This window comes from Varroa destructor, unplaced genomic scaffold, assembly GCF_002443255.2.
Source record: "Varroa destructor unplaced genomic scaffold, Vdes_3.0 BEIS01000003.1, whole genome shotgun sequence".
NCBI classification, from domain to species: domain Eukaryota; kingdom Metazoa; phylum Arthropoda; class Arachnida; order Mesostigmata; family Varroidae; genus Varroa; species Varroa destructor.
This window is the reverse complement of record NW_019211456.1, coordinates 33,872,785-33,897,455: the sequence shown is the minus strand read 5'-3', so window position 1 is coordinate 33,897,455 and position 24,671 is coordinate 33,872,785. Positions and strand designations below refer to the sequence as shown.

Here is a 24,671-nt window from a genome sequence, read left to right as displayed (position 1 = left end):
TCTGTGTTCGATAGTTTTTAGCGTACGCTCTGGCAGTCACTTAAAGCTTATGCTTCGAAGACGTGTTCTAGGCGCGCCCGGAAGACACGCCTAGGAAAAATAAGATGCTGCTCTTGTGCCGACACCCCTTTTACACGCCATTTTCTACATATGGGAGCAGGCGAGCACAACATTTTCCATTAGTCGGAATAAAGAATATTTTTACTTGAAGTCGGTGCCAAATATTATTGCGAATCTAGCAAATGCACTTGGACGCGAAAAGGTCTGGGCACAAATGGAAACTACTGGCATCAAAGAAGTCCACGCAAAAATGAATCCCATATAAAAGCATACCAGTCTGAAGTTGTATTTAGTGGCGGTAACGGAGGCAAACTATCGATATACGTCCGTATTTACATCATGTATTAACACCAATGCCGCGCGGTCTCCTAAATCGCTCCCCTGGCGAAAATACTAACTAACGCAGTTACTAAATGAGCATTTCGTATAGAGGCTTTGAGAACAATATTTTTCAAGTATGTGGATCCTGCCTGCAAAACCTCCTTACGTACAGAATTTTTGGAGTGGTTATATCGACACTTTCGGTGGGGGCAGGGGGGCTGAGGGTTTATTGAAGATTTTTTTACGGCCGTATATTCACGCTAGGGGAAAAGAGAAGACTTCCACAGCTATACTCGGTGATTACAAACTGGGAAAAGCTCCCATAGTATCGAAAATTACTGACAGGTTGCAAAATTTTGGAAGTAAATTGTTTTTAAATTCTTGATAAATACTTATAAACTTATTCTGCAATCTAAAGTCCAATCATTTGAAAGGCTTTCACACGCAACTCTCATTCATGTATGTGCTATCTGCATTATAAGCAACATCTGCTCTGTCCATTAGGACAAAGTGTAGTACAATTGTAGAGGATACGGAAGTTTACTACGTTAGTATACAAGACTTGAGCGTTTAAAAAACTGCTGATATCCGCTGAAATTCACGCAAGCATAACCGGCGCTCTACACATTATTTGCACATTACGAGAGGGTCGCAAAGTACCTTTATTTTTATGATAGACCTCTGAGTGATCGTATTCCGCACATCCATTCGGGTCGGCAACAACACGCAGTGGCACCATCGACGTGCTAATCCAAGCCAGCGCACGACCACAAGCAGTTTTGCAGATTCACTCTCTTCAAAGCCGATCTAAGTCAAACAACATATCCGCAAAGTGCATCGTGCACACTACCCTATGTCGAAGATAATATTCCGTACGCTGTGGGGCGTTTGCTAGGGAGTTTCCCGGTGCAGTTCCGCGTGGATCACTGTCTCACGTCGATATCCGGTGGGCGTTGTGCGCGAACCTTCCCCACCCCACGCGACTCCATTCCTAGTGCCAACAAATATTCCGCTTCGAAGATAAGGGTAAGCCAGTACCTCAATGTCCACAGTTCACAGGAAAACCGCGTAAAGTGAATAGTACGTTGATATTGTGACAATTCATTTACAGCGGGCCGAAAAAAAGAGAGGACAGGCTCATTTTGGTATCATCATGCTTCACTCTGCAGAACCGATGCGACCGATAGTGCTCTAAGGGAAAATACACCGACATTTTACTCAGCGGGCTATAATAGTGCCGCCACTATAGTGTAAACGCCCGAAACACTCAAAATCTGTTTTTCTTACATCTGTTATATGGTTTGTGGTTAGTCGATTGGAACTTTGTTGATGATCATCCCTGGCAAGTTTGGCTTCTCACGACAAAGCCTACGTCGTGTAGGGATGATACATAGATCGGTGGACATCGCTGGGCGAATGTATTCTTATATATTATTTAATAAATGTATTACTCTAGTAGAAAACTTACAATTCGAACGTATACAGATCGCCTAGTAATCGACCAAGTAGTCTGAGATGTTTCCGAATTTGACCTTCACACATCTCTGAGCCAATTTAGTTCGCTCGGACGAAACCCGTTATTTTCAAGCCAAATTTTTGCGTACGTGGCAACATGCTGCTGACATAGTGCTGGCACTACTTGCAGACTAAAAGATTGCGTTTCACTTGTAAGAAGAAGAACAAGAAGAAGGCCTTATAAAACCTAACGTTACATTGAAATAACGTAATTAATCGACTGTAGCAGATTTAACTGAATCAAGAATCAGGCTTAGCAGTCGATGACAGTCTACTGCGTAGATCAGCGATAGAGGCTCCAAAAAGGCAGGCTTATCATTGCCTTATTTATATGCTCTACTACGGTTCGAACCGTCACACCTAATACGATACAGTAATCGCCCATTAGAAATTCATAATTAGTCGATTAGAACTTTTGCCAATACATCTTATAATGCCTTCTAATCTATTCCATTGAAGAAACGTATGGCATCTGCAATTTACGCTAACGAAAAATAAATACCCTTTACCTAAACACCCAGTAACTAACGCAACAAGAAGATGCAATTTAAGGAGAAATCGATTCATTCATTTCTTCTAACAAGTACATTTGTTTTTATTATTATTGTTGTTTGGTTCGATGGGAATAATCCAAAGTCTATTATAACTGAAAAGAAAAGCCACTAAGCCTTTCTTCCCTTTCGATTTCACATATATATATATATATATATATGCATAAATGCTTACGTACGTGTTAGGGAATACAATGTCAACTTTCCATTTCGAATCACATAAAACTTACGAACTCAATATTCCAAAGTGCAATAATGACAACAGAGAGAGAGAGAGAGAGAGAGAGAGAGAGAGAGAGAGAGAGAGAGAGAGAGACGTCTCGTTGGAAATTAAGGTTAAATTGGAAGTACACGCCCATATTTTTTTTAAATTTTCTTTTTTATTTATTTTAGATAGCTAAAAGCGACACAAGGCAAAATCTTGCCCCTGCAAAGCAATTTGCGTCATAATGGACAGCATGCTTCGCCCCTCAGTATATTGGTTGTTACGAAATAACGCTAACACTATTCTGTCGTCCATATTTGAACATGACAGTAACTTTCAAGCTCCTATTTCTATACGGTAATCATCTGTTTCAAGTCGTCAATATGTAGATATTAGCTCGTGAAAAATCCGCCATTCTTTACACCCCAGTAGAATGTTTCTGGTTCTTTTTTTTTTTTTTTTTTTTTTTTATAGAACATGTTCAGCTACCGTTTCTGATAAACTGCTCACATTTTACAGCCCTATATAGCCTAGTCCTAGGATTCCATTCGAGTCGACTGATTAGCTTTATGAAAAAAAAAAATAAAACGATGTATTTTTCAGTGCCTTTATTCTAGGCAGAAAGAAAACACTCGTCAATCAACCGGTTGTCTTCTTTAGTATATGAAGGTACCCGATAGTTGGTATATCATGTTTTGAACGTAGAATGTTCTACTGTTAAGTAAACGGATGTTCCTAAGTGCTGGCCGAATCTGCTTGATAGACTCAGAAATCAACTACGCAAGAAGCACCTTAAGTAGGATAAGTAGGGCCTAGTTTACATAATTTCCGAAGTATCGTTTCATATACGACTAAATGAGATTGTACTTATAGGTAACAGCAAAAAGTCTCACAAACAATAACCCACCATAACACAACGATTGTGGTTAACTCCGTCGGCATCCACCGAAAAACAATTGCCAACTATTATGGACTACTCAGGCGCGGGAAGTATTAAGAAAATCTTCGGTCGTCAACGAGAACCATACGGCTTCGTCACGATTCACCAACCTCAAGAAGTTAAGGGAATGGAGGCTGTTTTCTATTTAAAGGTAAATGCTTCATTATACTACTATATTTATATGGAGGGTGCCAAGGATTTTCCTAAACCTATCTAGGAATAAACGCATATGTGTATTACACTTCAAATAGCTAAAAATTCGGATATCCATGCTCGCCTTCTCAGACCTCGTGGTCGCGAAGCAGGTTAGTATGGACCTGTAGAATTCTTCCTTCAGACGATAGAAGTACAAGGCCTGTTCGGCTAAAAGAAACTCCGAGCTCTCGCTAGTAACAGAGTTCACCGCTTTCGCCTTATAGCAGTTGAGTCATCGTCGTCGTCACACGATGCAGAAGTTGAAGAAACATTATGATCATAAAGATTCCATGCGGTCAATAGCACTTGCTGATGATAAGTGCGCAGACTGTTCAGCTTGCTCTGAGATGTGACTAGCGGTGTCAAATTTGTATTGTCGCTAATTGTCTCCATTGATGGGAATCTTTGGCCTAAGCTCAACATCTTCCCTGCTTTGTGCGTACTGCGACCTTATTCAATGCTGCTTCCAGTAGTCTTTCGCATATCTCCTACGGACTTCGTACCAACGTAAATTCTGCCAATCGTTGCAAAAGTCACATCGTTACGCAAAGCAGTAATGGGACACAGGTTTTTGTCGTGATCAACCTTGTATACACAGAAGAGAATCAGCAATAAATATCAAGACTTGACAACTACCCCAGCATGGCAAAGTGGACAAAAAAGTAGCTTGGCCACAATCGGTCGTCGAAACGGGTTAATTTCGCTACAAGGATACTGTATTCAGACAACAGGTCGAACCGATCCACGATCGGCAAGGCAAATGGTGGCGCCGTTCACATATCGAACGAAAACAGCAGATGATGTTCGGAATTTTGAAGAAGTATTTTCAAGTGCATTTAAGCCTCTTCAATACCAAGTTCTTTCAATTCGAAAATATTCCTTCGTTGGTACTTTTTGAATAATAAATGTAGAAAGAAAAGTCGCTAATCCGTTGTCTGCCATATCTACCGCTTGGGATCTAACAGAAAAAAATGACGAATGTCAGTAAGGCTGCTTCTGCTACGCCCCTGAGGTGGGATTAGGGGACTTCACACGTCTTATATAGTATATGCCTGGGACAGGGCTTGAGCCAGCAATCCTTGGCTACTTCGCGTGAAGCTTAGCCATTCAAGCATCCCATTGACAGCATAGGGAATAGTTACGAATAATGAGTACACAGTTGAGGGAAGTAATCGTAGACTTATCGATGCCGGCCACGGCGTTAACGATTTGGACAATATAGATGAAAATTTTGGTTTCTGATAAATGAATCTACTTAGCGATCGAGATGATACACGTCCAAGCAGGTTGGTCGAAACAATGGCTTCGTGTGCCTACAGGAAGAGTGGAACTACAAGAGATTGAATTAGTTTCAACTGACACTACCGAAGGAACAGTGCAATTAAGATAAGTCTACTTTAATGTGTGGCTTTGTTTCTAGACCCCTGCTGGCATATTCTAGAAAGGCAACGTTTTCAGGTGGCCGCCGAATAAACGGAGGGAAAAAAAATCGGTTACCTCAACGCACAGGCAGCCAATGCTTGATCTGTCGAATCAACGGAAAGCAAATTTTCAATCGTAATTTTATGTGTAACTTGCTTGTTGCTTCTTTCATCGAACGACATCACCTTATACATATATTTCATATAGGAAAGCGTATTCGTAGCCCAGTGATCGATGATGCTACATTGACCTTTGCCAATCGAAACAAGAGGCTACTTACGGGAGCGTTAAATATACATTATTATGTACTAGCAAACTACAAATAGATGGCCGGCCAAATTAATGAATGAAACAATGCACGGTGCAAAAACAAAAACTCGAAGCGCTTATTTTTTGTTTATACATTAAACGTTTTAAGCCTCGGCACAATTGCCTTTGAGCGTCCGTAACCGAAACGATACTACGTAAACATACGCGCAAATCAAGAGAAGCTCTGCTTCGAAGCAAAGCAAACGTAAGTTTATTGCTTTATAATCAAGCTGGGACAACATTAATAGCTGTGCTTACTTTGGTACTTAGCCCACATTTAATAGAACAGTTCCTGCCAATTCGGTGCCGTACGGAACAAAAAATCAAAGTACCGAATTTTCGCTGAGTGAAAACGAGCATAGATACCTGTTGTCATCTTGCAATACGTCGTACGCATGTAACACGACCTCACAAATAAGCATTTATCTGCGGTCGCGTTCCAGGATGTTCTTGTGTCTGAAGACGAGCGTCGACTACTTCAGGGTGGCCTTATTGTGCATTTTAACTTCGCGAGAAAACCTATAGACCGCATGAAGGCGCCTTGTCCTTTTAGGGCGACACAGGTAATGTGTGCTTGTGATATCTAAATTTAAAATTTTTCTAGTTAGCCTAAACAATTAGCTCACTAGTACGGTCTCGTAGTTGTTTCAGAAATAGAAATCTTAAGAAATGAGGCTAGAAAAAAAAAAAATAAGAAAAATGGCTAGGCGTTTTCCCTATGATTTGTAGGCCACTTTGTAGCACTAACAATACGCTACTCTCGTTCGTTGCTGTTGTTCATTTTGTGATTCTAGTATAAAACTGAAATACACCATTTAATGTCCTTGGGAATTGTTACAGTCTTACTTAAAATTTGCACTGTGAAAGATAGGTATATGCTAGGCCATGAAGGTCAGATCGGTCTATGAGGTTTAGAAAGTGAGTACAGCCTTTTACGTCATAGCTGTTAATTGTTAGTAGGCTCACTTCGGCCTATTGCATTTCCGTGCCATTGCACTAGCCCTGCACATACTAAAAATATTCTGTGAGTATAGAACTAAGGGGAGACATGTCCTTGGACATAGGTAGAAATACTTTATTTACTAAACGCAACAAGTTTATCATGTACATTTTTATTCTTATATTTTGTTTGTAGCTCAAACGTATAGAAAAATATATTTAGTCTTATACTAGTCGTATACTTACTGGTGCATAATGCACTGACAACGCATGGTTCCTATCTTTTTTATAGGTCCGTGTCCAAGACCCCATGGAATACAAAGGCACAGTTGCACGTTGCAATCAAGGAAGTTTAACTGTTTTCCTAGACGTCTTATTCAAACAAGTAGGCAGCTCACAAACAACACACACTGATTTGTCCTAATAATAGAAAATTCAAGACTAAATACTAACGGTTTACTTTGTTAGACACGACTAATGGGAACTAACCAGTCGAGCACTGTAAATAACTGTCCTAGCGCCGTGTCACTAGATAATAATGTTCGTATTTTTCAATGATCAGTTGGTTATCGGCACTACCGGCATCTAATAAATCGATGTTTGTAAACTTATCAAGATAGGTTATTTACTTATAAGAAAGGTTATTTTAAAGCAAACTAACCGAAAACAAATTCAAAAAGTAACACATCGTTTTGCTCAACTCATACGGCATATAACGGACCAATTCAATATGAGCTCCTCTACCCAAATCATGAATACGTTGCCAACACTCATAGAATGAAGCCTAATTTTTTTTCAATTAAAATAAATCCTAATTAGAAAGACAAAAAGAAACCCTCTCGTACGTGGGCCTTTCTAAGAAGGCTGTTCTATTTAGGTTCATTTACAAGCTCATTGGAGTATATGAATCCTTAGGTGGATACGTAGTAATAACGTTATTACCGATAAGTATGTTTTTTTTAGTAACGCGTTTGGCGTGCTACTTAATAATTCCAAGTTGACAGCCCATTCCTATCTGGTTCGAATCTTTGAAAAAGAGATTCCGCCACACCGACCTGAGGAAAATCTCCTAGAAGATAAAGCCCGTTGCGGCTTAATGAAGTGTTTTCCCCCAAATACGTGAACTCTAGCTCCAAGTCTAACAGATACAGAATACCAATATAATCCTTGTTTTCTCCTAGACACCACAGAATTTCAATAATGTGCCCATTGTCGTGTGTCGCTTATATCACCTGTATGAATTAACCGAGTTATTTACTATCGTCACATGTTTTAGGTTCGTGTGCCATATTCAGCGCAATTGGCTGTTACCGGCGACAGATGCATTGTGACAATCTCTTGGAAGCAGATGGTTCGCGCCTTGAGGAAGAATCGTGACCCTGTTGGCCAGCTTGTGGCGCTCGATCGCAAGAACCTTGACACCAAAGACAGTTATGTTAATAAAATCAAGGATATTCATACAGCGGCGAACAATTCCGTAACAGTTCAAGCAAGCTCAGTAACGCTGAACTCAATTGCTCGAAGTTACGATGAATTCGATGATGATGTGTTTTCATCAAATTTTGCCGGACCGAGCCAAGGTTTTAGTACCAGTCGGGACTCACGTGACAGCGACTCAGTCACGAACAGCAGCATGTATTCACAGTCGTCCTACAGGACCAATTCGATCAGTTCGTTCGGCCAACCGGAGTCTCATCAGCGTTCACTGCAGGCGTTTCAGTCACAATATCAACAAATGTGGAACCTTCAATCCCGGACGCTGTCAACCAGACAGAGCTCGGTAAGTAGCTGCGGCTGCGGGTTGTTGGGGGGTTCAATCTGGAGCACCGATTTTGTTTCGCAAACGGACATGAGGAGTACGAAGGACTCACGTGGCTCAAGTTCGTCGGGCAACAGTTCACCAGACTCGGCCCGACGTGACTCACTTGGCGAGGTCGGAGACAAGTGGAGTGATGCCGACTGGCACATGCAGACGATTCGAATTGCAGAAATGGCGCTGCCGGGTAAACGCTAAATGGACTCTCAGGGGAACGCTTTGCTTAAATGACATGGATTTTCAATACGGCAGATCGCAGATTTGGGTGATTGTCTGTGTGGAGTAAAGCCAATAATTGTGACATCATGCTAAACGCGATGCGCCAGCGAATCGATCACTACTCACCCGTAATTTGTATATAATTGCATATGATTTATACTCTATAATAATTAGGAGTTGTGATACGGATTTAATATTACAATATTAACGACACGGGGGTCATCGGCGCCATTGCAAGGAAAAATCGAGTGAATGTGGGCCAGCCATTGCGTTCCATGGATGCCTATGGCGCCTCGTAGAAACGTATTGTTAGGCGAGCGGACTGCTACAGCTGGAAGAGATGCGTAAATCTTCCTCGCTTCTGGGATGTCCCGCCCGTACAAATGGTCCCATGGCACACGGCAGTCGGAAGTTTTTGTGAATGTTTTTTGCAGGCATTATGCTGCAAAGCGGAATGTATGTGAGGGATTACGTACGGTCAGTATCGTACAAGAATGCTCTCAGTAACAATTTTTAAGAAACCCTTTTATCTCAGTACTTTTTTATGTTCTTTCAATTGACGATACCAAAAGTGACGGAAAGCAAAATCGAAAACTGATTGAGAGTCTATACGTTGCTGCGTCGCTCAACATTGACCAATTCAAATTGATGCCTTCGAAAAAACTCTATAGAACAGAGTTATATTATTTTTGAAGAGGCCGTTCTGGTGGATATGCGTCAAAGGATTAACTCCATTATACAACTCTGTCATAGATAACCGCATATACACAAAAATGCAACACAAAACAAATGGGAGACACTCGAAGCCACGCCTAGCGGTTGTGTACCGTATTCTATTTACAATTTAAAAGTATTCTATATAAATCTAAACGATAATCCATTCATACACACAGATGCACACATATACAACTACATATAAATATGTACATAGGCAATATTTTACTAAAATTCATTGTCTCTAAACGAACGCAGCGGTCGAGATTGTGTTGTGGGGCGACAATGATCTTCGACAAACCGGATTTCATATGTTTACATCCTGCGCTAGTGGACGAGATTTACGAATATGGGCTAATTGTGCCTTTGTTTTCTTTTTTTTTTTGCTCAAATACTAATTTGCGAATTAATCGTCACCAATTTCTCTCCAACAATGTTGTCCCTATCTACGCTAAAATTTTGCGCAACTTCACTCTTCGGGGGGTCGCATCAAGGTCACTGATTGTCAGAGCTGAGCGGGAACTTGAAGCCAGCTGATACAATACCATAGTGATGTGCCAGAAATATATAATCAAGACCAGCTAAATGAAATCATCATTGTGGGGATGAGTGGCATTCATTCGATGTAAGCCCGGTCAAATCGGGCTAAACGGGGCGTAGCTTCACCAGAATCATTGCCAGTCACTCGAAGCAAACGAAGTTGTATGCTTCTTGCTCATTAATAGAAAACACCAGAATGGGAGAGAAAAAATAAATAAACTAATTGAATTTTATTTAAGTCGTGTTGTTCTTAGTTTGCGATGGCGATTTTTTTCAAGCGTGATCAAAAAGAAGATATTCTAAGCACCTACTTATAACTAGTCTACTACCATACGAATGAGTGTGCTTCTTCTAAGGAATTATAATCATATATAGGTACTTTATGTAAGGCAGAAAAGACATGTTTATTGTTAACGCAACTATCAATGTTGATAAGCGCCTGCGAAACAGCGCTTTGTAACAAATCCCAATGTTTTCCGTACTCGAGCAGTACTACGAGGTATACGTTCACACGGTGGTATTACTTGCATGCATTCTCGCATAGCATCTGATTTTCGCATTACTTTTAGATTGAAAATTCCCGATCAAGACCAGAACACCAGGCTAACTCAAATATCGATGTGGTGCAATTAAACTGAGCACGGGCCTTTTTTATAGTGACAGTGAATTCCGCAAGATAACGCACTCATATTCACAGAAACGGTATATCTTAATAAAGACAAGAACAAAATTTTGTAAATCTAATGATTTTTTTCTAAACTTAGTCTTGAGGTGAGAAAACAACGATTTTTAAAAGAAATATAAGAACTCCAAGAAAGGCTCTGCGGAGTACTCGTAGAAATATTCTGCCAAATGATCAAAACTAATTATAGATAGATACGTATACCGGAAACAGACGTTTACGGGCGAACACTATTCGAGCATGGTAAACGTAGGCCCTGCATGTTTTAAAGCTGGTTTTACTAGACGTGGTATATATGGATTTAAATGCTTAATTTAAGATAATGGGACGTATCCCCAGTTAGAAGAAAAAGCTAAATATCTCTTATAATAGTTCGTTAGATAGTTAGAACCGTTTTCCTGTCTAACGACGCTTAATTGTACACCGGTTAATAACAGCAACTGGCGACAATTTTGTCAATATGAGGTTTAGAACATTTCTGCCTAACACCATATGTCCTCCTAAGCTATGGACATTAACGAGGATCTTTTCTGTTAAGAACCTCGTTAACCATGTAAAGGGTTTTACAGTTTCTATTCCTGTCTTTTTTGTAGGAAATAAAAAAATACTAACATGCCGTACATATTATTTACTCATGATAGCCAGCACAAAACAATAAGCTTTGCCTATATGCGTAGCCTCGAGACTTCACCCGAACGTGGGAATACGATGTAAAAGCGGCTTTAGGCTGGCAATAAAGCAAATCCTTAGATTCGCGATGTCCGACATAGAAAGGTTTGCCGACACTTTCCTTGTTTGAGTTGTCGTCCGATTTTCCATTGAAGATTCGCGAACTGGGTGAGGTTGGCTCGCACGGTACAGTAAGACGTTTTCCCTAAGAGAAGCTAAATGCATCGATATCATCTTTTTAGGTAATAGACTGTTCAGGCAACAAATGCCCACTGCATTTTAAAGCACACACAGCTTTCGATGACATAATTATTGGTACGATCTGTCAAATGACCGCTGTTTCAGCGGCGAAGTAGCGCATTTACTTTAGCGATGTGATAGCTTTAGAAGATAAAATTCATTTTGTTAATTTGCCGTTCACTATCTGAATGCGTTTCCTTAAAACTTATGATTTGCCTCGTGAAATTGATACTAAAACACTTTTCTTAGTAAATATTATTATTATGTCAAAGGTGCCACAGTGCGATTTAGGTATACGTTCATTCAAGGCGATTGCGGTAGTCGCTTATATCATTGCAGTGATAGACGAGTATCGAAATCTCGTTCTGCTAAAAAATCATAGCAGCTCCTCGCGATTCCCTCGGTAGGTTTATTTGGTCCTTCTGAATCTGTCGTATATATTAGCACAAGGTACATTTCTAATGTGTGTTAGCCTAGGAGTACAAAGTTAAGCCTGTATTCCATTGAATAGTCTGCGATTATGAGTCGGCTCACCTACTGGCTGAGGAATGCACAATTAATAATTACGGTTCAGCATGAAATGTTCGACATCATAGCCACGATTTTTTCATCATTGTAATCTACGCAAATAGTACACATCGCTTTTTGCTAACAAAGGGTCCTATCCCGAAATCGCATTTCCCCTTCGAAGATACCATTAGTGGAGAATTTGTAAGAAGGTGATACACATTAGGTATACAGTTGTTATTGTATGTTATTTCAGCCAAAATTCTGATAGAATTTCAGCTAAAGTATACTCAACAACATACACAAGCACAGAACCTTATTTTAATGAAGTGCTTTAGGACTTTGGATTTAAGCATTATCTTGAGATTATTAACAATGTTTTTTTACGAACTTCTTTTAACTAACTTTAAATTTTTATGTTAACAGATTTAAATCATTTTTATTTATACTTTTGATATATAATTTTAGCCTATTTGTTATATCATGTTAGTCGCAATTTTGTTTCCTCTAATTAATACTGTACCGCAGATAAGTATATGCGAGTTGTAAATACGAGAACGGTACGTTATTGTCGAAGCCCATGTACATGGACCGTGTGCTGAATCAATTTAATGTGCCGTGTGCTCTCGGCATCTGACTGGAGAGAACTTTTTTTCCGTGGAGGATCCTCCTTCCACAGTAAAGCGAAAGAACAAAAAGGCTTAAAGCCTTCATGATCTGTGCACCTCCGCTGCAATCACCCCTGCGTGAACTCTGCCTTGCTGCACTTGTTGAATCTACCCGCATATAAATCAAATGACAGCGGCAGCTCCAGGGGACCCCGCGCTTCGTTGCTAGCGTTGAAGGCCGCAAAAAGGCACCACCTTCTTTCTTGACCAGTAGCAGCCTAGGGCTGCGATAACCGGAAGTCTCTCATTGAATAGTCTTATTCCTTTTCCCGGTGGTAGCTTAAATTCACAGAATGCTGTGATGGGTACTAATAAGTGTCTAGGTCTAGGTGGCTGAAAGGTTTCACAGGGCAGCTGCAGTGTCTAAGTGCAGTCACGGTATCGACAGGGGGCCGCTGGCCATCCGTAGGCTTCACTTTTCGTCCTAGCCCCAGGTGAACTTATACCGTTCGCCGCCGTGTCGTGTCAAGTGTACACTGCGATCCCTCAACAGGAGAACCCAGCAGCATCCAATACATCTCATCCCGATGAGGTGCTTTACCTCACACGTCCGTTTAATTCGATCATAACCTCCAAATCCCCCCACTGAGACTCACAACCAGGTACGTCATCGCCAAAAACCGTCACAGATCATCCAGATTTGCTGTGACCCATCGGAGACAATTAGCTGCTCAGGTTTGGATTCCCTGCAAATTCAGTTCATTAACTCTAGTTCGCGTATTAGGGCAACCAGTACAACGAAAATAACAACATTATCATCATCGTGCCGTTCATCAAGCCTGCAAGTATTCGCTAGCAGAAATCTACTACCCAAGGGCGTCTGATCACGCTCGTAAGAAACGATGGTCCGCACCGCATCCTGCGGTACAGGCGAAACGAAGTTATGCTAGCTAGCATGCCCAATCTCCACGTCGCCACTGAAAGCGATAGTGATTCGGAGTCCCGCAGAACAATACTGCTAGCGCGATCCAACTCGGAGGAGCTGCTGTCACCTGTCACAGTGCGACACCGACGAAAATAGACCGGATCCTGCTACAAGGGGCTGTGTCTCGAGTGCAAAAATGACTTCAATCACTGTGCCTGCCCCGAGGCGCGGCGATTCGGTAATAGCGTCCAAAAGGACATTGAGTACTTTAAGGAGAGATTGTTACGATCCTCATCGCTCGAAGACATCTGCGGCGTCGACGACGACGACGACGAATCCAAACCACTTACCACAGACTATGAGCGTGCTTGTCACTTTATCAAGAACAACCTGTACATCACGCATGGCTACCGCACGTTTAAATCGAAAGAACGTTGCATTCGCGGGATCTTTCGGTGGAACAATGAAACGCTCAACATTTGGACGAATTTTATGGCATTGATTAGCATCCTCGCGCCGTATGCCACCGACCTGCTAACAAACTACAGCACGACGGGCTTCAACGCGTTCAATAAGACTCTCAGCGGTATCACGATTCTTGGCTATAGCACAATGTTTTCGTCCATATTCAATTGTTGCTGCTATCGGTGTCACCACTGTTGGTAGTTCTGGGATTTTGTCAGTATCGTCACGTCGGTTTACGTGTACGGCGTTGACTTTCTATTTATCCAGTTTCGGCAGGAACAATTCTGGATCGCGTTTTACGCTCTTGTTATGTCGATCATCGCCATCATCTCGATCAGTATGATGTTTAGTGATAAGATTGCTCACGCATGCTACGATGAGTCGCGCTCTATTTGGATTGGTGGCTTCGTACGGTTCAGTTGTGTGCCCATTGTGCATTACGTTATCCTGCAAGGCAATTTAGCCAGTCTGGTCGTTAAGCATACACTGCCGCTGCGCGTCATAGCCATCGCTCTGTTCGTCGCAAGCTACATCATCTATGAGATTAAGGTCCCCGAAAGGTATGTATTTTATATCGGTGTGTCAATCGTTCCATTCTATGAAGTTGGCGGATAAAATAGTTGGTTAGGTTTTCTATGTCAACGTTTACTTACTGTTTTCGTAGTCATGCTGCACGTGATTGACCAACGTACACGTTCCTCTCCGAAGCCCGATATAGACAAAGTTATTGATCTTTATTGAACAGTTGTTACAGTAACGAAATGTTCCAGCTTTGCTGCACAGAAAATCAATCCTGCCATCGAATTCGAAACTACTGTCATTAAATTGTTAGAATTTAGTATTAGACCTATTACTTCGATTTGCAAGCAGGATCAAATAAATCTGGAATAGATAGATCAATTTTGAAACAATGGTCGATGCATGCATTATGCCTCGACGACTGAATACTCGTTTGTTACACCATGCAATGCATGTAACTATATAGAGAGACTTAGAAATACACTGAGGCTGTATAAATCAGGTCAATTCATTGCAAAGGGCACAATAAGTATTGATTGCAAGTTGCAGTTCTAAACACTTAGACGAATACCCCATGCGATTTACCTACTTAGCAAACAAGGTGAACTTATCTATCCAAAATGAGCACTGCCTTTATCGTTCCGTGTAGTCCTCAACCAGGCATGCAAATGCATCTAACTCTCGCTCATACGGCGGACAAATTCCGTTCCTAAGTACGCTCGATCACCAAGTGGGATCTCTCCACAACAATGGGTAACGCTTTAGACATCTTTCCTCTTTGCACCCATTTCCTGACCACTAGTCCGACGATTCTTAAAAACTCGTCAATTTATCATTACATCTCCGCCTGCTTATAATAGTACTCCGTGGGCCAAAAGTCGCTGTGTACACGGCTGTGTACACGGCAAAAGCACAGATTATCCCATCGTTTGGAGCGTAGAGGTTTGTCACTCGCTGGAAAAGCTCGGCTCGTGTCCACATCTAGTGATGATCCTCTGTTTGTGATCTTTCGTACTGAATCGTTTATGGTCGCGTCTATATATCTGCTTACCCTCTGCCCTGTCCTGTTGGTCTATAATTGGTATTGCCGTTTCTGTAAGAGTCAAAACAATGTAGAACGTTCATTCAGAGTGAACATTGGCCGGAGGTAGAGAAAGTAGAGTTTTTAATCGACGACCTCACGGTGACACACATGGGCCCCGTACGCAATCGTATGAGGTAGAGGCACATAGCATGCACGGAACCACAAAGGACCGAACAGAATGTGATTGAGATAGAGAGACAAGGTGGACTGTAACAGAAGAACAGGGGACCAGGGGAGAAGGAAAGCGCGGGGAACAGGAGGAAGATAAAATCCCGCAAAACACTACTCACACTTGGCGCTGTTCAAAAGATAACAGATAACTGCAGATGCCTGCAAACGACGCGCGACAGGAATGGGACGAAGTGACCCACTCAGAGAAGAATAACTTTTTGCCCTCTGTCGAAAGCCAGGTATTGTTGCTCCGCAACATCGTGAGATGCATACGTTGGAAAAATAAATATTTAACTGATTTGTTGTTAGGATGCTTGAGCGTGTACACCTCTGAGCTTCAATTGGTTGCAGTTCCATGGCCGGGCAGTGCCTTCGGCGGCTGATAAAGCGCGACGCATGTAGTTTTTTCTAAAGAGTAAAAGCAGCTTTCCCCGCTTCGTCTTATTACAAAGCAACAAAAATTATTCAGTTTCAAGTGAAATAAGAACATTCATTAAATGTCATTTTATAACGGATCGTAAACTCGACAGTCTGATCGAAGGTGTATGAAAAGTACAAATTAGGATCTACTAACTTAAGCAGGTGTGCCTTTGAATGAGTCTAGAACTATGCAGAAACGCGTTATTGAGTAGACCCGTAGGCCAAGCTAAAACTTGGCTTCTAAGCGAGTAGGTGTGTCAAACTAGTTATCAGAACATATTCTGCTAAATAGGCAGCGTAATGCGTAAGGAAATGCAATCAAAATTGGTTGGAATATCAATATGGTAATAGGTTTTGCAGAATGGCAATAGGTGATTTTACTAAACTTTCTCATAAGGATAACACTATTTTTTGCACCGTCGGACGACCTATGGTACGTGTAATTTGGATACGCCTGACAGGACAAATCTCTCTGACGGTGCTGTACAAAACTCGATTTCTTTACTTTACGGTCACATGAAGTCTACATAGCGCGATTTTTGAAGGTTAGTTTATGCTTGAGTAAAAATGAGTCTTAGCTCTGGATTTCATTTAGGAATGATTCGGTCCTAATTTTATGTGCTCATTTGACGTTGTCTTTCTAACTCAAAAAAATGAAGGACGATTTATATCGTTGTGCTATGTGGCAATGGCTAAAAAGCGCATCCGCAGCATTTAATAGAACCTCCAAAACCTGTAGTAGTAATGATAAATATTCAGATTTAAATTTCTAGGATACTATTGTATCAAAAATCTGAGCTAAGATTTGGAATCATTGTTTCAAAGGCCAAAAGTTATGATAAACTTTTGGCCTTTGGAGCAAACATTAGCTAGTGAGCTGTACAAAACTGAGCCCGAAAGCAACGCGGGCTGTTCAAACAATAGTGAGCCGCATAGAAAATCTGGCTGCTCTGAAGTACCGCAAAGCTAGTTATTTCCTCTATAAATTTATTTTTAATTATACTGTTATTCATTAGTTTACCATTAATGGTTTAGATGTTACACTGAGGCTTAAGGCGAAATCTCTCATCGTTTGCCGAAAAACACCAAATTTAGATAGCCTATGTATTTATTGGCCTATGTAACTGGCTTGAGTTGCCCAAATAAATAACGAGCAAAAACTTCTGTACATAAGTCAAAACATCTCTGGTAAGTGCATCTGTTGCGGTTTACCTGACATAGTTTTACAATGTTCGGTAGTACTGATGTTTAGAAAGTATACACCTTATTTGTTAACCCGACAAATTAAATACTACGAGTTCATTACCTCCAATTCATAATTTATCAGGTTTTTTTTAAACTTGATTTTTCGGGAGTTCCAGTCGTCTGCAGATATCCACGGATGCATGTTTTGTGACAAGAGTTCTTGTTAGAACACGTCAACGTGAATGTTCTTCTAATTTCACTTTCGACATGTATTGAATAGTGAAAAAATCACGTTATGCAAAACCGCGTTAAAGTTTACGCTTTATTAGTTTACTAGATCACTAATCTCATTGCTGAAATAGCGGCACAGAACAATAGATAAAAAAAATTGTACTGAGCTGACACTTGTCCTAGCGAGGCAGTCCCTAAAATTATTTATGTTAACTAAGGGTCTCATAGGTCATGCTAAGATCGACTTCTTTTGGGTTACACAACGTCCTGTTGTAGAATGTGCCTCAACATTTGCAGGGTAAATGCTCAATTTGGTCCAATCGGGAGCTAGATAGCCTGACTACAACCAAACAATATATCGGGTGTCTAACAAACATAATGGGAACGGAAACTTGGTCAGCCATTTACGGAGAATTTCGTACAATAGTACGACTCCGCTACAGCGATGTCAAACGCAGGTGATAGTCTTATGGTGCGTGCGAGATCCGGGTTATACGGTAGAGGCATTCAAATTTCATAAATGCTGACGTGTTGGTCTTGCTTAATATTTGCAATAATTTCGTTAACCCCTTCCATAACCGGTCAATCACTACGACAAAATTTTTTGCATGAAAATTTTTTGAACGAAAGCGACGGAACCGTCTTTGGGCCCTTTCTCCCAATAACGCATATTGGCGATAAACAGCACTATTTTGCGAGCCCCTATTGCGATCGTAAGATTGCATTTTCATAGATCAAATTTTCATAGAGACTTCACCTGTTTTCAAGGCGCTTTATCTTAAATCTGAAGAAGTGCATTCCAACGATAGCACATCTTAGTCTTCAAATAACGTCAATGCCGTGCCCTATGACGTGACTTATATTACCTGAGATACGTTGTAAACATCTAACTAGAACAACGGTCAATACTTTTTCATCAACCCGACAAAATCTGCTCGATATCTATCTGCGATATCTGCTATTCACGACACGACGGTCGTGAGTTAATAACAATATAAAGCATAGAACGATCATTCTGGCTTCAAAATACATCGCTAATCTACTGCGCTAAAGCAGGTTAAGCATTGTTTATAGAAATATATAAACGGAACAACAATTATTTATTATTGACTGTCCAGGCGCTGAAATGCTCGTCCCTCGCTAGAATAACTCCATCAGCTTTCATGCATATTATATTCGCTTACGCAGTGATAAACCCCCCGCGGGCAATTTGAGGTAGCAGCTCAGGAACTGCAAACATGCATCTAGAAACTTGCGACCGATCAAAAGATGCAAAAGATACACGCTGCAGTTATGAGACGTTTTTATATATGTCGTATACATCAATTTGCAGTCCACGTGCTAGAGCATATTTCTATCAAGGAAGGAGATGTGTGCAGTAGCCGTCTGTGGAATAGAATACAGAAATGATCGAGAAGCAATTTTGCTCAGTCTTAGACATTGTTTGTCACCACATAATAAAGAAGGAGTACGATAACAATTCCTGTAAGTAATAATATACTAGTAAATGTAGCTTTACCTCCGTTTGTCGCAGTGAAGAACTGTGAAGATTCGGTCATCAAAATACAAAATTTCACCTATGAGCAATAAAAGGCGAGGTTTAAATTTACCTAGTTCGAGTGGTCATAGACAAGTGTGTAATGTGTTTTCCATATTTTTATAGGCACAACAAGATTTCTACGAAGCTCTAAAGTCAGCAATGATATAGGCACGTGAGTCCTTTTTAATATTAATATTCTCAGACGATTCGCATATCGATTCGCTGCCCTGTTTGCTGTCTCCCATTGCGGCAGCTAAGGCCAGGTTCTCTGGGAGGCCTATCGCCTCGTACTTTCTATTGATACAATTTTCGCCGAATTAGTACCTTCTTCCCAACTATGTTCAGCTGGATCAGTTCCATATTTATCTTGTTCACGTTGAAAAATGGTATTTTTCCCTTGGCGATACAAAAACATTCGTTTGCGGATAAATCCAGTTTGTGATTTATCACGTGACTAGCTACCTATAAATTCGTCCATCAAAAAATGAGTCGGTGGCATTCACTCTTCTTTCCAAAACAGCACGTACCCTACTCATATCGTTGAAAGTGATATACGATGCGACTGTGGATCATTAGCTTCATTGGTTTCGGTTATTCTTTCCGTCCATCCTCTTTATTTCCTTTTGGAAGACACTGAATTCTGTCTGGTAGTGTGCTTTTTGTATAAATGATACATAACACAGTGAATGGAGGATTAGTGGACTGGTTGTAAGAGCAGAGACAGCCAATGTTATCGTTAACCGTTTCCTGCCTGCTAATACCCGGCGTCTAGAAAATCTATAATGTTAAACCCTGGTTGTAATAATAGACAGGTTCGAAGTCGATTTTAAATAAGATTCTACGCTGCATAGGAAGGACGGCATTTTAGAGGAGAAACCCGAATGAATTTTCTGACGCCGTTATCTCTATCCAGACATTTCGACAAACAGTACGAATGATCGTACTTCGAGTGGTATTTATAATGTTTCACTACTTCATAATTTCAGTATCAAAGTTTCGGATTTTTCGTTCGGTATCATCCTTTGGCATTGCTTTAAACGGTTGGCTCTTTCGAACACGAAGCGCAATGTTTTCCATCACTCGATCTCAAACTACTGTTATGTACTTTGTAATTCGTCCTAGTAGATAAACACTTTACCGTTAACTCATTGCGGGGGATCGTAAAAGTTTCTTCAGCTCGCTTCCCAATGTGTTTTTATTGTAGAACCGCAGTGTATTTTCTGCACCGTTAAACACCTGAGCTTCGTCTGCTGCTTCGATCTACATCGTTTCTGACTAGAAGAAACTGTGACTAAATGCACATCGGAAAGCTTCAGGTATATTGCATCCATTAGTCCTTACTGTTACCATCAATGTATGTCAGAAAAATCTTCTGTCTAGAACATAAAATATTGTTTAACTAGAATTAGAAGCGAGCTTCAGCTGTTTTCAGTGTCATAGTTGGTCCATAGAATGAACAAATGTTTATCTAAGCAACAGAGCAATCATCGGTATAGCTTACTGCCTCTTCTCCTAAAGCTCTGGTTGATTTAATAAATTTAAATCAACGAGAGCTTTTTCCATTCATTTACCCAGTAATTTTCCAAAATTTCCGTGCTATTACAAATTATACAAACTAAGTCAACTAAAAGGGTTGTATTGATTATTTTTATTCCGGGCTGTTTCCGGGCAAGGTAAACTACGTCGGATCCTCACATCAGCTTAGGCATTGCGGTATAGGGATATCTCTGTTCATTGCGAGATTACCCTAACTCAAGTGCGTACTACTACTCAACTTTCGAATACGAATCAAAAATATGATATTTTGTCGTTTTACTTAAAAAGATAAATAGAAGCTGTGCTAGAGCACGTCACGGGCCATCTCCAAAATTTTCTGTAGCGTAAACAGCTTCAATTTGCGATACCCGAGTACGAATTTTAGTGTAAACATAACATCCGTTTCTGCCTGTATCTCAACCTATTGCAACGGAAAGAGCTTCAACTTCAAAATTTCACATCACTACATAAGCACCGATCTAAAAGTAACCTGTAATTTTGAAGATTTTGCCTCTGCTCTTGCTAGCGACCTTCACATTGGATCCGTTTTATTTAATTTTATCCAAGATTCCTTTTTGCAAGTTGAACGCGTTTACTCGCGTGATCCGCGCATTGCAGAAGACCAAACCTAATCATGTTGGGGTATTGGTAACAGGCCTTCAAATGTCATCACTGACATAAAATACTTGCATGCGCAAGTCTTGTTGGACTCACGGCCGTCGACCATACACCACGAGTAAGTAGTTTAAGGAAATCGGGCTGGTATTACTTTGACCGTCTGGGTGCAGATCTAGAGAACTGAGTAGCACTTATGAAACTTGTTAAATTTATCTAGATTATTCAAGATTAAGGAATATAAATTAGGCATTCACTCGAACCCCGTAGCTAAGGCTCATATTTTAACGAAGTATCATATCGTTGACATAAATAAGCCGTGTAATTGTACTAATAGTGCTTACGTATTTAATAATTAATTAAAGAATATTACATAGTAAGAGTAGTAGGCTTTTTAAACACAAGACTTCGAAGATTGTAAGCCTATTAAATGTGAGTCTCTTTACTTCATAACTGTAGACCCACGTTTTACCCCAGTGTAAGCCTACCTTTTCCGCGTCTTTACTACATACTTTTGTCAATGTAGGTGCCCTCTAACCTAGAAAAAAGACTACTTAATACTGTGTACACGCCCCTATGGAAATCGTCGTTTGTTTCTTTATTTAGTTGCACTTTTTATTTATAGTCTATGTCTTTGACAAAGCTGAAACCAGCTCTCAGTGAATATCGAGGAAATTAGTGCCAATTGCATATTCATATAAACAGTTGCCAATCATGAGCGCAATGATATTTACGGTTTAGTTTTTTGTTTCAGATACATCGAAGTGCTTAAAATCGTTCATCGACCCCTCAGTGACAGTCTCAGACTCTTGATCTTCAAAAAGTAACACTCTAAAACAACAAATAGCATCTCATGACATGACACACAAAAAGCAACAATATATGCCACACGATCAATTAAAAGCAATAATAACACAATTACAAACCACAATAAGGCATTTCGTCAGCTATTCAGCAAAGAAAACTATTGAAGGATGTATTCTTATTCAAGTAGAATATGTACTGCAAACAGACCATCACCATGTACACAGTAGCGATGGCGTTTGCAACCACAGAAGTGATGCTCTCATATGGTATCGCAAGTTTAAGAACGAGCTTGGGAACCTCCTCTTATTGAGCAAGGTAACCTTGACTGAACGAAAAACAAACACGAACTTCTATTTAGAAATCGGTTCTTACTAAACGGGATCGCCTGTGAAAACACCGATTGCTCTACATCTTTACCATGCGCCCGTTATAGATTTCGGTTGCTATGAATTTCCGTAATGACTCATTCGTTCGTGCATATCCATGTAAAACTTCGTATACGTGTTATGTTCGATATAACGTAATATTATCAACTTTGTGTTTGAGACATGTGGTATTTTTTCAACTTTTTGTGACATTGTCCTCATACACACATTGTGGTAGCCGACGGAAGTTTAGGAAGAAAGAGCTACACATTTGACCTTTCCTGAGATACACGGCAGGATAGGTTGCGTATTCGTTGTATACATGCATATGTGCACAGAACTCCTGAAAAGACCAGATAGTAATAGCCGTGCGAACAAAACGTGCTGTACAATGTTATAAAGTAGTTAAAAACGTACAGCCGGGAACCCGAAGCCGTACGGCGACTTCTAGTTAACCCTAGTTATTAAAGTTGGCAATTTCTCTTATCTAGTTGTTCTTTATGCTGTTATTATTCATATACAAACATGTTTACAGATGAAGAGTTACGTAGTAGCAACTCGAGAAAGCTCGACATTGACAATGCCAAAGATAACGACATATGGTTGTTGTGGGTATGTTTTATAACAAGTGACGATTGTGCCTTATGAGTGCAACCCTTGCGAACACGTTTTGCTTGATTTAGTGATGATGACAGCTGTTGACAAGCGTGTCACCGACTACGCGAACAATACTGAATGTGATTTGGATGGCAAATGAACTGAACAGGAGAGCGATGAAAATTAGCTTAGAGTTAATATGAACAATAGTGAAATAACAAACAAATGAATGACTACTCAAAAACAATTCAAATAAAACGACTGGCCGTTCAATTTTTGCGCGAAAGATTACGCGGGTTTGTTGCTACACAGCTAAAAATAATTATGACAATAATATGAAAATCAAAGCAGAGAAATGGACCGAACAACGAGAGCAATAAGATTTACAATTATCTGTCCAGCTTGACGGATGTAGCTGCGCCTGGGAACTTCTACTGATGTCCCAGCAGCTGTTGGCGATGTTCCAAAGCAGGATGCATCTTGATGATCGCCGTAAGGCTTTCTGACACTCGTGTCGCTATGCGAATGTCTTATACTGCAGTGAGCATCAAGTACGTGAAAAATGTATGAGGCCGCCTGTTCCCTACAGGTTTTGTTGCTAAAAATCCGACAACTTCGCCGTTATTTTTCAACAACGATTCTCGCCTCCTTTCTGTTTCTTTAAAATCGCTAGCCTCTGATCATCCGTGTTCTATTATTAAATCTATTATTTAATCACCCAGCCTATAGCCACACTAAAACTTAGAAAAGTGCTTTATCAGGGGTTCCCCGTGCAGCGCAAAACATTCATAGTTAAATTAAGCCTCTTCGATGTACGCAAACTGTTATTTGCAACCTCTCTCTCTCTCTCTCTCTCGCAGGGAGAGAAAAAGAGGCAGGTACGCAGCACATTAAGTTGCAAAGCTGCCGTTAACTACTAGAATACGAACAAGCTAAATCGAACTGTATAACCATCTTGATTAAAACATGAGAAAATTAAGAAGTTAGGCAATACCCATGGACGAGAAATTCCGAATAATACATGTTATAACAAAGCATCTAGACTAGAAAAAAATGCACATTATATTGTATACATATGTGTATATATATATATATATATATATATGTATAGTCAATCCGGTGACGGAAGTAAAGATGTGATCATGTAAAATTAATCAAAAAATCCATTTCCTCGAATTCATCGACTTTTCGCTACTAATTATTCCAATCCTGTCAAATCCTAGCCTGTTTTTCATACGTTCTGTCCTAAAAGTGTAACATCTAGTTCACAGAAGAAAAAATCAAAAGCTCGAACCTATTTTTGACAACGGTTGCAATCGTTGTTGGGGAACTACAGATTTACCTCCTAGCTGCCTATAGGGTCATTAAACAGAAATATTAATTACTAACAACAGGGAAGTTTTTTTTGTTACACAACGTAACATTTTCTTCACATACTTTTTCACGTATTTGAGTAACGATGTCATTTAAGATTGCAGGATCGCTTAACTAACCCTTACGCTATCGACTCTTTTTAAGCTAAAATATCAGCAGAGCTGCAACGTTATGAAAGCATACTGCTTTACAACAATACCTTTAAAGATGATGCCTGAAGTTTATCCAGGTTTAGCTACCGTTTGTCTAAAGTTTGCCTTTGCGTATTATTTTTAAGTTGAATATTTTGGTGAGTAGAAATGCTAGCTCGACAAATCAAGTTTATAAGTGAAATGTAAGCAAAGCTATGCAAACAATAAACACTGCAGTAGCAGTAGTGTCGTTT

At 40.3% G+C, this 24,671-nt stretch overlaps 3 protein-coding genes and 2 long non-coding RNA genes across 6 annotated transcripts in view; 3 read left to right on the top strand and 2 right to left on the bottom strand.

Annotated features, from left to right (window-relative positions):
- epsilonCOP (coatomer subunit epsilon) overlaps nucleotides 1–24,671 on the bottom strand; it is a 41,910-nt gene that overhangs the window by 12,353 nt on the left and 4,886 nt on the right. The window contains exon 7 of one of the 2 annotated variants that reach the window (XM_022799436.2): nucleotides 21,702–22,658. The exons of the other annotated variant lie outside the window; for it this stretch is intronic. The gene's annotated coding sequence lies outside the window, so the exon portion shown is untranslated. Of the gene's footprint in view, nucleotides 1–21,701; nucleotides 22,659–24,671 lie in introns of those variants that run through there. 2 annotated transcript variants of the gene reach the window in all.
- LOC111247901 (uncharacterized) lies at nucleotides 1,088–9,979 on the top strand. The gene is made up of 5 exons (XM_022799433.2): nucleotides 1,088–1,407; nucleotides 3,526–3,743; nucleotides 5,962–6,081; nucleotides 6,750–6,842; nucleotides 7,734–9,979. Exons 2-5 carry the CDS (start codon nucleotides 3,621–3,623, stop codon nucleotides 8,469–8,471), a joined length of 1,074 nt encoding a protein of 357 aa, XP_022655168.1. The 5' UTR covers nucleotides 1,088–1,407; nucleotides 3,526–3,620; the 3' UTR covers nucleotides 8,472–9,979.
- On the bottom strand, nucleotides 9,946–15,452 carry LOC147756855 (uncharacterized). The gene is made up of 2 exons (XR_015324019.1): nucleotides 14,496–15,452; nucleotides 9,946–14,289 (listed from the first exon to the last, which is right to left on the bottom strand). It is a non-coding gene; the product is annotated as an uncharacterized LOC147756855 (long non-coding RNA).
- LOC111247899 (DNA excision repair protein ERCC-6-like) overlaps nucleotides 14,262–24,671 on the top strand; it is a 25,984-nt gene continuing 15,574 nt past the window's right edge. Inside the window, exon 1 of the mRNA XM_086983968.1 lies at nucleotides 14,262–14,402. Within this exon, the coding sequence (XP_086840094.1) occupies nucleotides 14,381–14,402 (22 nt within the window). The 5' untranslated portion in view covers nucleotides 14,262–14,380. The remainder of the gene's footprint in view (nucleotides 14,403–24,671) is intronic.
- LOC111246539 (uncharacterized) lies at nucleotides 20,260–22,039 on the top strand. Its single transcript, XR_015324021.1, has 3 exons — nucleotides 20,260–20,308; nucleotides 20,666–21,264; nucleotides 21,898–22,039. It is a non-coding gene; the product is annotated as an uncharacterized LOC111246539 (long non-coding RNA).